General features: G+C 43.2%; 1 protein-coding gene across 1 annotated transcript; it reads left to right on the forward strand.

Annotated features, from left to right (window-relative positions):
- Positions 1-639: 639 nt before the first annotated feature.
- On the forward strand, positions 640-14,906 carry nrbp1 (nuclear receptor binding protein 1). Its single transcript, XM_045695600.1, has 18 exons — positions 640-1,193; positions 1,564-1,815; positions 1,970-2,092; positions 4,926-5,027; positions 5,131-5,220; positions 7,693-7,733; positions 7,835-7,929; positions 8,188-8,271; positions 8,370-8,428; positions 8,622-8,720; positions 10,011-10,143; positions 10,254-10,344; positions 10,577-10,627; positions 10,724-10,859; positions 11,557-11,610; positions 11,803-11,866; positions 12,888-12,943; positions 13,093-14,906. The coding sequence occupies exons 2-18, from the start codon at positions 1,585-1,587 to the stop codon at positions 13,186-13,188; spliced, it is 1,605 nt and encodes a 534-aa protein (XP_045551556.1). The 5' UTR covers positions 640-1,193; positions 1,564-1,584; the 3' UTR covers positions 13,189-14,906.
- Positions 14,907-15,377: the final 471 nt, after the last annotated feature.

Here is a 15,377-nt window from a genome sequence, read left to right on the forward strand (position 1 = left end):
ACTCTCTCTCTCTCTCTTCAGGCTCTCAGAATGTCTTATTTGAAGGATTAATTACTAGAATCTTCATTTGATTCTGTGGAATAAGAATGTTTCTGCGTGGGGCATGCTAAAGGGTATGAGTGTCCTCTACTGGCTTACTAATTCCACTTCAAGCAGCGGATATTTATGTTTTCAGAAGTCCTGACTCATCTACCCTGGTTGCAACCTGTCAGTTCATAGCAGAGAGTTGCAGGACAGGGTGTTGTATATCGCAATCTCGGTTTGAGATGCACTTGATAGCTGATATCTTGTTGTGTAACGAAGTAGTTACACCACGTGTTTTCCCTTTGGGACCTACAAAAAACGTAATACCTCTGTGAAAAGGTAGCTAGGCCTCACCATAGATTTATCTTGGCTCCATTGATAGGGCCTAACCCACAGTGAGCACTATACTGACCTCTAGTGGCGAGGAAAAACATAATGCATGTCTGGCCCAATCATTTGTTTCCTCCCCTACTGTAGGAGTGGTCTATTAGAACGACAACAGTAACTCTGACCAATCAAAAAGCATATTTTTTTTATAATTGGTACTATGATTCGGCCTATGAAATGTCAATCTAGACTATCATCGAGTAATAAACCAACGTGGAAGGCAATCCACGCCCACTGCTGTCTCCGTTTTGATTACTTTTGTAGTGATTTGAGCCGGTTTGTGTATGTCGCCATTATTTTATCAACCGTGTAGACCTCGGTTCATAGTAACTTATTGCTTTATAATTGTGATCGTTTTTTTTTCTTCCAACATAGGACTTTGATATTTTTGCAACAACTACAGTACTATAGTATCTAGCTAGCTAACAGTTTCTCGTTAGCTTGGCTGACTGACTGGCTGGCCGGCCATCTAGCTAGGGACAAGGCTTGCAAAAATCTAGCATAATCTGTCATTTGTGTTTTAACAGAAATTCGGCGTGTTAAGTAGTTGGTGAGGTTAGTTAACTAACTGTCATCTTGCCTTTTGGTTCGCTAATATCCTCAAGCTGGCAGATCACGACATTATAGTGACGTTAACTGGTGGTGGCTACATAGCTAGCTGACTAGGGGTTATAACTAGCGACAGTAGCTTGTTAGTAAATCGTATTTCCACAAGGATTTGAAAGAAGTTTGTAGTTGGAGTCTACTGATACGGATCTGACAATATCATTCAAGTTTGCAAGGTAGGTAACTATGCTAACTTCATGTTAGCCATTTTTAGAGGGGTCCTTTTTCATGTTACGCTGGTGAGGAGAGCTGACGTTATCTAACTAGTTTATTTTGATTGAATCAATGTCTGAAATAAGCTGTCAGATAGTCGAGCACGTCGTATCAGGTTCAGCCCTGTTGAAGTAACGTAGCTAAATTCAACTGAATATAATAGTGCCTCAGCCTTTGACATAAATATAATATCCGGGGTGGCGTGTGTGTGTGTGTGTGTGTGTGTGTGTGTGTGTGTGTGTGTGTGTATATATATACATACACACACACACATTTACTCTTCTGGCAATGATGTATGAAGCCTTTGAGTCTACAATTTGTTGGGTTTTGCAGTCGGTGGCCAAGCTTGACAAGATGTCAGAGGGAGAAGGGAAGCAGGTGTTGGACTCTGTCCAGGAGGGGAAACCAGAGTCTATGGTCGCTGCCCCCACCGGTCAGAGTGTGTCATCCGTGTCCCCCCCAGTGTCCACTGTGACACAGCCCCCTGCCACAGCGGCGACAGAGGACGAGGAAGAGGAGAGTGAGGACGAGTCAGAGATTCTGGAGGAGAGCCCGTGTGGACGCTGGCAGAAACGCAGAGAGGAGGTATTCAATGAGCATGTGCTGGAGAAAGGAAAAGGGTTACTGTTTGTGTTGTTAGACTTTTGGCCCCACAAATATTCAACTTGTTTTTTTTACACAACTACTTTGAATCAGATGGAGAATTATTAGTGAAATCCAACATTGTTCCTCGTTTTAGGTGAACCAGCGCAATGTCCCTGGGATTGACAATGCCTACCTGGCCATGGACACAGAGGAGGGTGTGGAAGTGGTGTGGAACGAGGTCATGTTCTCAGAGCGGAAGAACTTCAAACTGCAGGAGGTGGGTTGGGTTCTCAGCCAGGGCTCAGCTGCAACAGAACCATACTCTATGTGACGTCATAATGATCAGTTATCACCCATTCATCACCACCTCCGCTGACCTTAGCTTATGAGCTTCCAGATCCTCTCATGATTGCGGCTGCCCATCTGCTTCAAGAAGCACTCAGACTTTATCAATATGATCTAGCTACTGTTGTAGCATTTATTTATTTTTAAATTACCTGATGTTTATTTGGTTAACAATCACTTTGAGATTGCGTTGTTCATTACAGACAGAGTTTAAAAAGTAAGAACAATTTGTAAAAAAAAATAAAATAAATGAAATAGTAACACAAAATAACAATAGCGATGTTATATACAAGGAGTACCAGTACCGAAATGTGCAGGGGTAAGAGGTAATTGAGGTAATATGTTCATGCAGGTAGGGGTAAAGGTGACAGGGCAATCAGGATAGATGATAAAACAGAGTAAGCAGCAGCTGGTGTGTGTGTATGTGTAGAGTCCAGTGAGTGTGCATAGTCAGTGCCCCCTTCAGATTTGTGATGAACTGTTCAGCATTCTTATGGCTTATGGTTAGAAGCTGTTCAGGAGCCTTTTGGACCCACACTTGGCGCTCTGGTACTGCTTGTTGTGCGGTAGCAGAAAGAACAGGCTTTTACTTGGGTGGCTGGAGTCTTAGACTATTTTTAGGGCCTTCCTCTGACACTGCCTGGTAGAGGTCCTGGATGGCAGAGAGCTCGGCCCCAGTGATGTACTGGACAGTTGGCACTACCCTCTCTTGTGCCTTACAGTTGGGTGCCAAGCAGTTGCCATACCAAGCGGAGATGCAGCCAGTCAAGATGCTCTCAATGGTGCAACTGTAGAACTTTGAGGATTTGAGGACCCATGACAAATCTTGTCAGCCTCCTGAGGGGGAGATGAGGCGTTGTCATGCCCTCTTCACGACTGTGTTGGTGTGTTTGGACCATAATATGACCTTAGTGAAGTTGACACCGACGAACTTGAAGCTCTCGACCTGCTCCATGACAGCCCTGTCGATGTGAAAGGGGGCGTGCTCGGCCCTCCATTTCCCGTAATTCACGATCAGCTCCTTTGTCTTGCTGGCATTGAGGGAGAGCTTGTTGTCCTGGTACTGTAGGCTGTCTCATTGTTGTCTGTGATCAGGCCTACCACCATTGTGTCGTTGGCAAACTTAACATTGGTGTTGGAGTCGTGAGCGGCCACGCAGTAATGGGTGAACAGGGAGTACAGGAGGGGACTAAACATGCACCCATGCGGGGCCCTGTATTGATGCTTTGCCTTTTTGGTGGTTTGTCAGATTGTGTAGTGGGATTTCTTCTAAGCGTCTGGATTAGTGTCCCGCTCCTTGAAAGTGGCAGCTCTAGCCTTTAGCTCAGTGTGGATGTTGCCTGTAATCATTGGTGTTGAGCGTCTCACTGGTTCTCCTGCTTGAGTTTTTGCTTGTAAGCCGGAATCAGGAGGATAGAGTTATGGTAAGATTTGCCTAAGCTCCTTAGTGCTCAGACACACCAATGGCGTTTGCTGGCCCAGAGTACTTCTCCTCCTGAACAGAGTGCAGGCTGTAATTTGCGAACCGACTGAGCACCTATTTTATTTTCATGTAGATTCGCGTGAGAATGTCTACAGCATAAGGTCCCTAAAGATCCACATTTGGTGCGACATGAGCGAGCCTTTAGGCAAAGTGTTCCAACCCGTTGCTGCCGAACATATAGCATAGCAAAGCAAAGTACTCTCTTTACAAAGTGTTATGAAAACCGTTCATAGAAACTGACACAAAGGTTGTTGCACAATCCTCTCGCACGTTGTTTTTAAACCTTTGTCTGTGGGCTGGGTCATGTTCATAAGGGCGCATAACGTTTAAATCTTTTGAACGCAAAACAAAAATGAGCATTTCTTGTTAGACATGTCCAGGCGGTGGTCCGTCTTCTGTTGGGTGCTGAATGAACAAGACCCTTTTTTTTGGCCTTGTTCCCCTCTGACGGTCTAGGCACTGAGCAGTCTGTTTGGAGCTTGTGTCAGTGTGCTCTCAGACAGTGTAGTCTTCCTTCTGTTCTGCATGTCGACATGCTGTGTTGGTGTCTGAACACAGGCTGAGCATTGAGTAGGATGAGTTCCCTTTAGTTTGAATAGTTTTTGGTGATTGTTTTTAAGAGTTCCCAGAATTCTCCCGATGTTGTGTTTCTGAGTTTAGGTGGCAGGTAGCCTAGTGGTTAGCGCAGTGGTTGAATACCCGAGCCGACAAGCTAAATCTGACGATGTGCCCTTGAGCAAGGCATTTAACCCTAATTTGCTGTACTACGACACCTATCCGGTATATGTGACAACTTTAAGTGTGTGTTTGTTTGTTTTACTCACTCTGTGGGTAAAGTATGACTTGCAGAGATCCTGAACTAACCTTTGCTTTACCTCTTGCTTGGCAAGAGCAAGACCAGGTCATATTCTGAGTTGCAATACCCTCCAATGTAATATGTGCAAGAACATTCTTGGCATTTCTTACAAGTCAGGATTGTTATCAGACATATAAGCCCTAGTGATTCAAAATATCCTGTGGCCACTTCGCCCACAATCGAACAAATGTAGACCGGGTTAGACAATTTAAATAAAAATGACATCCCCATGGGGGAAAAAGCAGAAACAGACATTAACCCAGGTTAAGGGGTTTTTGTTCTATTGAGTTTGTCTTAATTGGCCTTAGCGGATGACGAGAAAATGTAAATTTGGACTGAAGGGTTGAGCTCATTGACATCAGTCATGTTTATTAGTTGAAGATTGTGAGGTATGTTTAATTTCCTTTTTATCACTTTGTCCATCAGGAGAAAGTCAAAGCGGTGTTTGACAACTTGATCCAGTTGGAGCATCTGAACATTGTCAAGTTTCACAAATACTGGGCTGATGTGAAGGAAAATAGGGCCAGGGTAAGAGATTTTAAATGCTAGTAAAATCATATTTTTAATAGTAAGAAATATAAACAGAATTTATTACACAGGAAATTTTAAAACAACTTTTTTCCTCTCGCAGGTCATTTTCATCACAGAATACATGTCTTCAGGAAGCCTGAAGCAGTTTCTGAAAAAGACCAAGAAAAACCACAAGACAATGAATGAGAAGGTACAGGGTGGATTATTAGTCTGTTTGGATCTTAAAGGGCTGTTATTGCGCCATATTTTGTTAAACTTTTAAATGAATGATACAGTGTATTCAGACCCTTTCACTCTTTCCACATTTCAGTCAAACCAGTCAAAAGTTTGGATACACCTACTCATTCCAGGGTTTTTCTTTATTTTTACTATTTTCTACATTGTAGAATAATAGTAAAGACAAACTATGAACACATATGGAATCATGTAGTAACCAAAAGTGTTAAACAAATCAAAATAGTTTTCAAAGTAGCCAGCTTTGCACACTCTTGGCATTCTCTCAACCAGCTACATGAGGTAGTCACCTGGAATGCATTTAAATTAGCAGGTGTGACTTGTTAAAATTTGTGGAATGTCTTTCCTTCTTAATGCATTTGAGCCAGTCAGTTGTGTTGTGACAAGGTAAGGGTGGTATACAGAAGATCGCCCTATTTGGTAAAAGACCAAGTCCATATTGTGGCAAGAACAGCTCAAATAAGCAAAGAGAAATGACAGTCCGTTACTTTAAGACATTAAGGTCAGTCCGGAACATTGCAAGAACTTTGTAAGCATCTTTAAGTGTAGTCGCAAAAACCATCAAGCTCTATGATTAAACTTACTGGTACTCTAAGTATTCAGACCCTTTACTCAGTACTTTGTTGCAGCACCTTTGCCAGTGATTAGCCTCAAGTCTTCTTGGGTATAAAGCTACAAGCTTGGCACACCTGTATTTGGGGAGTTTCTCCCATTCCTCTCTGCAGATCCTCTCAAGCTCTGTCAGGTTGGATGGGGAGCGTTGCTGCACAGCTATTTTCAGGTCTCGCCAGTGATGTTCGATCGGGTTCAAGTCCCTGCTGCTGAAAAACTTCCCAACAGCATGATGCTGCCACCACCATCCTTCACCGTAGAGATGGTATTGGCCAGGTGATGAGCGGTGCCTGGTTTCCTCCACAGCTGGACTCCAAGTTGTAGAAACATCTTAAGGATGATCAATGGAAACAGGATGCACCTGAGCTCAATTTTTGAGTCTCATAGCAAAGGGTCTGACTACTTACACTGCATTTGTAAGTTATTCAGACCCCTTCCCCTTTTCCATATTTTGTTACGTTAGACTTCTTCTAAAATTGATTAAATGTTCCTCGTCAATCCACACACAATACTCCATAACGACAAAGCGAAAACAGGTTTTTAGTCATTTTTGCATATTTATTAAATACTAAAAACTGATAAGTATTCAGACCCTTTACTCAGTTGAAGCACCTTTGGCAGCGATTACAGCCTCAATTCTTCTTGGGTATGATGCTACAAGCTTGGCACATGTATTTGGGGAGTTTCTCCCATTCTTCTCCCCCGATTGCTTAGTTTGGCCTGGCGGCCAGCTCTAGGAAGAGTCTTGGTGGTTCCAAACTTCATCCATTTAACAATGATGGAGGCCACTGTGTTCTTGGACCTTCAATACTGGAGAAATGTTTTGGTACCCTTCCCCAGATCTGTGCCTCGACGCAATCCTGTCTCAGAGCTCTACGAGCAATTCCTTCGACCTCATGGCTTGGTTTTTGCTCTGACATTTAATACAATATTTCTAAAAACCTGTTTTTCCTTTGTCATTATGGGGTATTGTGTGTAGATTGAGGCTTTTTTATGTAATACATTTTAGAACAAGGCTATAACGTAACAAAATGTGGAAAAAGTCAAGTGGTCTGAATATTTTCAGAATGCACTGTATATTACCCATTGATTCTTTAAGAATATCACTTATTTTAAGAATATGATATAAATTCCTCATAGGCTTAGTATAACTGTCGTACCCCATCATAACCCAAAATATATAAGCTTGTTTTTACAATATTGTTTGTAAGAAATGTAATTGTAAACTGTATAGCCTCTAGACATGGTTTAAAATGTTGTCATGGATGGGCAGTCCTTGCATCCATAGCTTTGTATATGACTTTTGAGTGGTTCCATTTCTCCAGCTCCACCCAAATCAAAGTTTATTGGTCGCGTACACAGATTTTTCCCTCAGCTGTTTACCGAAAAAATGCCAGGGTGGCCGCTTTACTATTGTTTGAACTGCCCCTTTTTAAAGAACTGATTTTAAATTGAAATGAACAAACAAAAATGAAACCAGGAAACTTGACGGACACAGAAAGAGCTGTATGCAGAATGTATGTCACCTGTATGCTCTTCCAGGTTTCCCAGTAGCTCAGTAAAAATCCCCCACTTGGCTTCAGGCGGGGCACTGTCCCATTTTATTTGATCTTGTGACAGCCCTATTTTTAACGGAACCTACAAAGCCCACTGTTAATGCAGAACTTTCCCGCTGTTGCAATTTATACATTTTTTTGCAATTAATTGCAGCCTATTCTGGTCATTTGACAGAATTAACACTTCAAGAACCACATGGTAATCACATTTCAATTAGGTTTGAATGTCATCTCTGTGCTGTCTGTCTGTTGTCTATCAGGCCTGGAAGCGCTGGTGTACACAGATACTGTCTGCTCTCAGGTCAGTCTCTCTCACAGCATTACATATATCCATATTGGACTAAGCTCTCCTTTGAGGCCCCTGGAGCCAGTTCTGTTTTTTCAAAACTCTCCTCTCCCCAGCTACCTGCACTCCTGTGACCCTCCCATCATCCACGGCAACCTGACCTGTGACACCATCTTCATCCAGCATAATGGCCTCATTAAGATTGGCTCAGGTGGGTCTCAGATCCGTCAATCACGCTAAATATCAACCTTTTCAGAGGTGTTGGTCTGAAGGGTGTTTTTAGTCTCTTTAAAACCGGGGCCTTGTTCAGTAGGGAGGAAACATTTTGAAATGGAGTAGCTGAACATAGATCTCATTATCCATTGCAGAAATGTTTTGCTACAGTGCGCCCTACTGAACATACCCCAGGTGGCCCTTGCAACGTAACGTTCCCCATTCTCATTGGACTAATTTGTGACTCATATGTTAGTGGCCCCAGACACCATCAACAACCACGTCAAGACCTGTCGGGAGGAGCAGAAGAGCCTGCACTTCTTTGCTCCTGAGTATGGAGGTAGATAACCTTTCATCTTTGACCATTTGTCTCTTTTGAGAAACCATGCAGTGGAGCTGTTTTTCTACTGACACTGATTGACGTTGGTCTTTTTCTAGCTGTTGCAGACGTCACCACTGCAGTGGACATTTATTCCTTTGGAATGTGTGCCTTAGAGGTGAGTGGTGACTTGTTTCTGGTGTTTTGTTATTCTCACACTCGTATGACGGACAATTGAAAGAATTGAAATGAAAATGTAACTTAATCATGTAGTCGATGACTAGCCTTGCTCCATGGAAACGGGAAGTTTTGTAGTGTACTTCTTGTCCTGTTTCTAATCTTCTGTTCCCCACACCTCCTCGTCTCTTCAGATGGCTGTACTGGAGATCCAGAGCAACGGTGAGTCGTCGTATGTGTCCCAAGAAGCCATCAACAGTGCCATTCAGTTCCTGGAGGATCCGCTACAGAGGGTGAGTCGGGGACCCTGGCCTAGCAGCTAACCCCCGCTGGTTGTTGTTGATTCCTTAAGAGACACTACATTATATATTTTAAAGCAACACGCCAAGGGATGTGTTGCATTAAAATACAGAATGGGTTTGTCCTTAAGGGTTAATACTCAGTCCAGCCATAACATAACTATAGTCTACATAGACAGGTTGCCTGACAACGTCACAAAGATTATGCGTTCGCATCGCAGGGGTAAAAGGCTGTGTTATGATTCTGAACGGACAGATGGCTAGCAACAATGACAAGTAGCAGCAAGGGAATCGTAGGTTGCTCATTCCAGCTCGTATCTTGTTCTTTACACCATGTCTTGCTTTTGAAGTGTTTTGACTATCTATGCTTATATGGCAAACATTCACTAGCTACCTACCCAACAAGGTTTTTGAGAGGCAAGTGCTTATTGTGCGACTGTATTTATTTTTTTAATAAACATTTTGAGACTAAATAGAGTTGCCTTGTAATCCTTTGAATTTAAGCCATCCTGTCTGTTTTGCCCCAAAGTTGCTCATGCATTGGTTTTGTTGCTAAACAACCCACTATAGTCCATAGTGTTCTTAAAGGGATAGTTCACTCCAAAATCAACATGTCACTAGACCATTTTTGAGCTCTGAAAACATTTGACAAACTTTGATTTTATTATTTACATTTCTCTTTATTTCCTGTATGTGTGTGTGTTTGCCTGTGGCAGGAGTTCATCCAGACATGACATTTCTCTTTACTACCAGTGTTGTCCAGGACTGAACCTTCTCTTTAATGCCGGTGTTGTCCAGGACTGAACCTTCTTTTTTAGGGCCGGTGTTGTCCACGACTGAACCTGGTCTTGTTAGGGCCGGTGTTGTCCACGACTGAACCTGGTCTTGTTAGGGCCGGTGTTGTCCACGACTGAACCTGGTCTTGTTAGGGCCGGTGTTGTCCACGACTGAACCTGGTCTTGTTAGGGCCGGTGTTGTCCACGACTGAACCTGGTCTTGTTAGGGCCGGTGTTGTCCACGACTGAACCTGGTCTTGTTAGGGCCGGTGTTGTCCACGACTGAACCTGGTCTTGTTAGGGCCGGTGTTGTCCACGACTGAACCTGGTCTTGTTAGGGCCGGTGTTGTCCAGGACTGAACCTGGTCTTGTTAGGGCCGGTGTTGTCCACGACTGAACCTGGTCTTGTTAGGGCCGGTGTTGTCCACGACTGAACCTGGTCTTGTTAGGGCCGGTGTTGTCCACGACTGAACCTGGTCTTGTTAATGCCGGTGTTTTCCTGTGGTAGGAGTTCATCCAGAAGTGTCTGGAACAGGACCCTAGCAAGCGGCCCACGGCCAAAGAGCTGCTGTTCCACCAGGCCCTGTTCGAGGTGCCCTTACTGAAGCTGCTGGCAGCGCACTGCATCGTCAGCCACCAGCGTGAGTAACAAGACAGACACTGAAACAGACACTGAAACACACTGCGACACACACAAATTGACACTGACACACACAAACTGTCATTGGACTATCCCTGTCTTGTCATGTAGACATGATTCCAGAAAATGCTCTTGAGGACATGACTAAGAACATGGACCTAAACCTGGTGATTGTGGAAGTCAAGGACGGAGTTCAGATGAAGTGAGTCTTAGACCCAACTATCTCTTGGAATCCCAAAAAGATTGAAATGACCCTGTTAAAATCTTAAATGACGTTCAGATTTTTAGCTATCTCCACTAGCACATAACTGAGAAGGGAAGGAACTTATGGCCCCCAGCTGCTGCTTAGTCTCCTATTGAGACATGCTTGATGTTGTTGTACCTTGGACAGTGTGTGAACAGCGGACTAACCAGGAACAATCTGACGTCCACAGGCTTTCCCAGTTCCCTGCTCTTGAGCTGGACAAGTTCCTGGAAGATGTGAGGTAGGGGAATGTGTTTCTGTGTGTGTGTGTGTGTGTTGGTGTGTGTGTGTGTATATATATATGAGACGTCTAACTCCCCCCCCTCTGGTGTATCAGGAATGGGATCTACCCGCTGACAGCTTTTGGGGTGCCTGGCCCCAAGCAGCCCGAGCAGGAAGCAGTGAAGTCCCCCATCGTGCCCCCATCAGTCAAAAGCCCCACCCCCGAGCCTGCAGAGCTGGAGACCAGGAAGGTAAGTCCTAAAGGAAGGGGGAGAAATACAGAGCTGGAGACCAGGAAGGTAAGTCCTAAAGGTGGAGGTGGAAGTACAGAGCTGGAGACCAGGAAGGTAAGTCCTAAAGGAGGGGGGAGAAATACAGAGCTGGAGACCAGGAAGGTAAGTCCTAAAGGAGGGGGGAGAAATACAGAGCTGGAGACCAGGAAGGTAAGTCCTAAAGGAGGGGGAGAAATACAGAGCTGGAGACCAGGAAGGTAAGTCCTAAAGGAGGGGGGAGAAATACAGAGCTGGAGACCAGGAAGGTAAGTCCTAAAGGAGGGGGGAGAAATACAGAGCTGGAGACCAGGAAGGTAAGTCCTAAAGGTGGAGGTGGAAGTACAGAGCTGGAGGCCAGGAAGGTAAGTCCTAAAGGAGGAGGGAGAAATACAGAGATGGATTGAAAGGCACACTGGACAGGGAAAAGGGGATTGATGGGGGGAATTGAGTAGTTCAAGTATTGTCGAGACCCACATTGCACTCAATACAGGCTGAACTCCATAATATAGAAAATCAACAAGTGTAGGTAATAGATACAAGAGACAAAATCTAGTACATATAAATTAAATAGATCAATGTGTGAGTGTTTTTTAAAAGGGAGAGATATATTTTTGTCCATATATATGTTGTCTACTGGTTTGAATTGGCTTTGGACTACAAAAATATTTCTGCCCAGGTCCTACAGATGCAGTGCAACATCGAGCCTGTTGACGAGGGTGCCAAACATCACGTAAGTTTCTCATGACTATTTATCAATGCTGATCTAGGATCAGGTCCCATCCATCCATGTAATCTTATTCATTATGATTTAAAAGCCCTCCAACTCTGAGACGCTTTGTAAATACAGCTCGGGTTAAGGCCTGTCTGTTCAGATTTCAAACCTATAAAACATAGATAATCTGTATCTTACTTCTTTTTCCAGCTTACGCTGTTGCTGAAACTTGAGGACAAGTTGAACAGGCACTTAAGTTGTGATTTGTTACCAAGTAAGTATCCACACGTCTTTAGTCCATGCTAGGGTTGATTTGGGGGTGTACAGAGCTATATTTCTGCATGCTGTATTTATAAATACTTAGGCATTTGGATTGACATGGATTAAAAAACAACATATACATGAGCTGCTTAAGAAGCTGAAATTTAGAGTTGGCTTTTTCTAAAACAAATCGTGTCTTTCTCTAAGCAGTAGGAAGCAGATTATTCAATCAACCTTTTTGTCTGTTGTCATGGTGATATGATTTATCAAAGTGCAGCTGCTACTACTCTTAAACCTTTGCCATCTACCATAGTGCCCTTCGTTTTGTTACAGACAACAGTTTTGATATCCATCACTGTATCCTGTATCAAAAGGTTGGCTGGACTTCGCTAAAAACATGTAGATCTCTACATTACTCCCTTTTTTGTTTACAAGGCCGTACTTCAGAAACTTCCGTCTTATCTAACTTTGCTGTTGAAGTATAGACATCTGAGTTGCCTAACCCGTTCACAGGGTTGGTTAACTCTTGAGGTTCCTAGGGTCTCCACCGAACGAGGTACATCTGCTTTTAGTTTTAATGCACCTTATTACTGGAACAAAATACATTTCATCTTGATGTTCTGGGGCCGTTTGGGCAATTTAAAGTATTGATTGGGGATTTATTTGTGGATGAATGTAACTGTTTTTTAGGGTGATTTGTGATGTTTTATTTGTGCATCCCACGATTGTGTGTGTTTTATTATACAGGGTGCATTTTGAAAAGAGACCTACGTCTCTGTCTTCCCTGTCAAAATAAAGGTTAAATACAAAAGAAATGGACACATCAAGAGTGTTGTGCTTTACCTTTAAATTTATTTTCAGATTTTTATTGAACAGGTAGAAAGAGAGAGTGGGGAAAGATGGATTTTGTTTCAGAGTGCAGAAGGCCAGATTCAAACCTTTACAGACACTGTAGATGTGCGTGCCGGAGGGTGCAACATTATCACTAGACCAGCCAGGTCACAGGGTTGTTGACCTGTGTGTTTTGTGTACAGATGAGAATGTGCAGGAGCTGGCCGTGGAGCTCGTTCAGCTGGGATTCATCAGCGAGGTAAGACGGGGTCACAATCCCTGTGACCTCACAGCATGCCTGCAGCCCCAGGCTCAAAACACTCCAGCAGGATACAGAGGGCTGAGGATGAGGCATTCTGACAATTTGCCTTTCAAATGGGGTCCTGAATTCTCTTTTCTCTCGTCCAGGGCGACCAGCCACGACTCGCTTCGGTTCTGGAAGAGGCCTTCTCGAAGTTCTACAGCCGGAACGGATTCTTGAATCCAGTCACCGTCTCCTCATAGCAGAGGAGCCTCACCCCCTCTCTCCTCAACCCCCCCCCTTGTCCTCATCCTCTCCCACAGGACTTTGCTGTCGCACACAAAAAAAATTATTGTGGGAAAGCTTTGCAGGGACATGGGGAACCCTTGGCCTGTCCCTGTCCCACCCCCCCCACTAGGTGTTTTAGTATTTTTGTACTTATGCTTCTAGTATATTTTGTGTAGCCATTTGCTTCTGTTTTAAAAGAAAAAAACTACTCGTTGTCACTTTAGTCAGTATTATGAGCTATGTTTTGAACATTTTTAAGGAGTTTTTACACGACTATCAGAATTCAGTCAGTGAGCGAAAATATCTTCGGTCTCGCGTATTCCGATGTACTTATGCATGGTGCTGTGTGTGGGCAGAGTCTGGTTGTGATTGGTCCTCTTCTCTCCTTTCTCCCAGTAAACGAGGCGTCTTCCTTTGATGTGTCAAGCATTCTGTATTATCAGAATGAGATGTAGCTGTAGTTATGATGACACCTTTACTGAGCTCAGGTGGGGAGGTGGGAGAGCTGATTGCAGTCCAAATGTTGGGATGATTAAGAAGTTATCAATACGGTCTATCATGAACTTTCATCACGGATCCAGTTGGTTCTTTTAGTGAATGTTTAGTTCATTAGGATCCCCAGTAGTTGTTTCCCATGCAGCAGCTACTCTTCCTGGGGTCCACATACAAACGTGTCAATTTGAATTATTCTATGAGAAGGAACTTTGTCACTCAACTGTTTCTTGCCCTTTAACGTTTTATTTTGCAAATGTTAGAAAGTGGTCATGCATTTTCTCCAATTTATGTTTTGGTGCCATTTCAGACACAGTGAAACAGTATTCATGTAAGGACCTCTGGTTTACACTTTAAGACTATTGGCTTACCTCAATAGTCTACATTCCTTAACAAATACATTGACTATATATTGACTCATAATGTGTAGTGAATAGATGCATGCACTCTTTATACCTTAAACTAAACTGGCTGCAAGTTAACAATTATCACTCCCTAATTGACAACACTACATTCCTATTCAATCAACCATTGTGAAGGGAAGATCTTTTCTTTACAGAAACTAAAGTGAGGAATGTGGTGTGGGCGAAGGCCTGTATGTTAAACTGAGAATAATGTATTGTCATAACGGACATACAGTATCAGTGTGGGAGTTACAGGACTGTCTCGCTGATCCTCTGAAAGCACACGTTCTGCTTGAAATCATATGCAGCACAGAATATGCTAAGAAGTCACGAAAGCACCCACTGTTCCTAGTATCTGTCGAGTCCACTTGCTGCTAGTTTGCACTAATGTACTGTTTTGGTTGTTATAACTCGTCTTTTCAAATACAATGGCTACTACTGCTTAGGTATGGTTTTAACCAGCAACGTAACGATTTGCATGTGTTAGGGGAGGGAGGGGTGTGTGTCTGGTAAGCGGGATGCATGGGTTGGTATTGGTCTTCTATAGTGTATGTCATGCTGGACATAATGCTGTGTCTCGGTAGGCAACCCTGGTCCTGGAGGGCCAGCTGTGTTGAATATAGGCAATCACTGAACTGATCAATTAGCTCCGTTGGCCAGGTGTGGTGCCTAGTTGGAACAAAATGTAAATGCAGTCCAGGAACAGGGTTGCCTCTGCTGTATCTGGCTCTGCAACACCTTTCTCTTTTCTTTTTTTATTCCACTTCCTGAAATAAACACCACACCTAGCACTTCAATAACTTGTTTGACTCCCTTCTGGTTTCTGTTGACCTAGATTGTTTGTATTTTATGTAATAGTGTTTTCCTTTGAATGTTTGTCTGCTGAAGAATAGATAAACTGATGACTTGCACATAGGGTTAGGTTCAGTCACTAAACTGAAATTCCAATTTCATAGAATTTGGTATTGGAATTTCAGTTTACTTCTGGAATGTAATTGACCCCAACCCTGCTCGCACACCTATCGTATTACCAGGTGCATGCAGAAAAATGGTATGCTCAAACGAAAAAACTCCAGGTAACTGGTGATGCTCCACTGATGGAATGGATCTTATAACCAACCTGAATAAAGATCTTTTTCCGCAAAGCTCATGTACAACTTAAGAAAAAGCAAGTTCTGTGGTAACTGGTTAATTTGTAATTTTTTTAAAATTATCAACTGTTTCATCAGAATTGTAAGAATAGCTGGAGCCATTGTGCAGTACATACA

This window comes from Salmo salar, chromosome ssa15 (assembly GCF_905237065.1).
Source record: "Salmo salar chromosome ssa15, Ssal_v3.1, whole genome shotgun sequence".
Classification (NCBI taxonomy): Eukaryota; Metazoa; Chordata; class Actinopteri; order Salmoniformes; family Salmonidae; genus Salmo; species Salmo salar.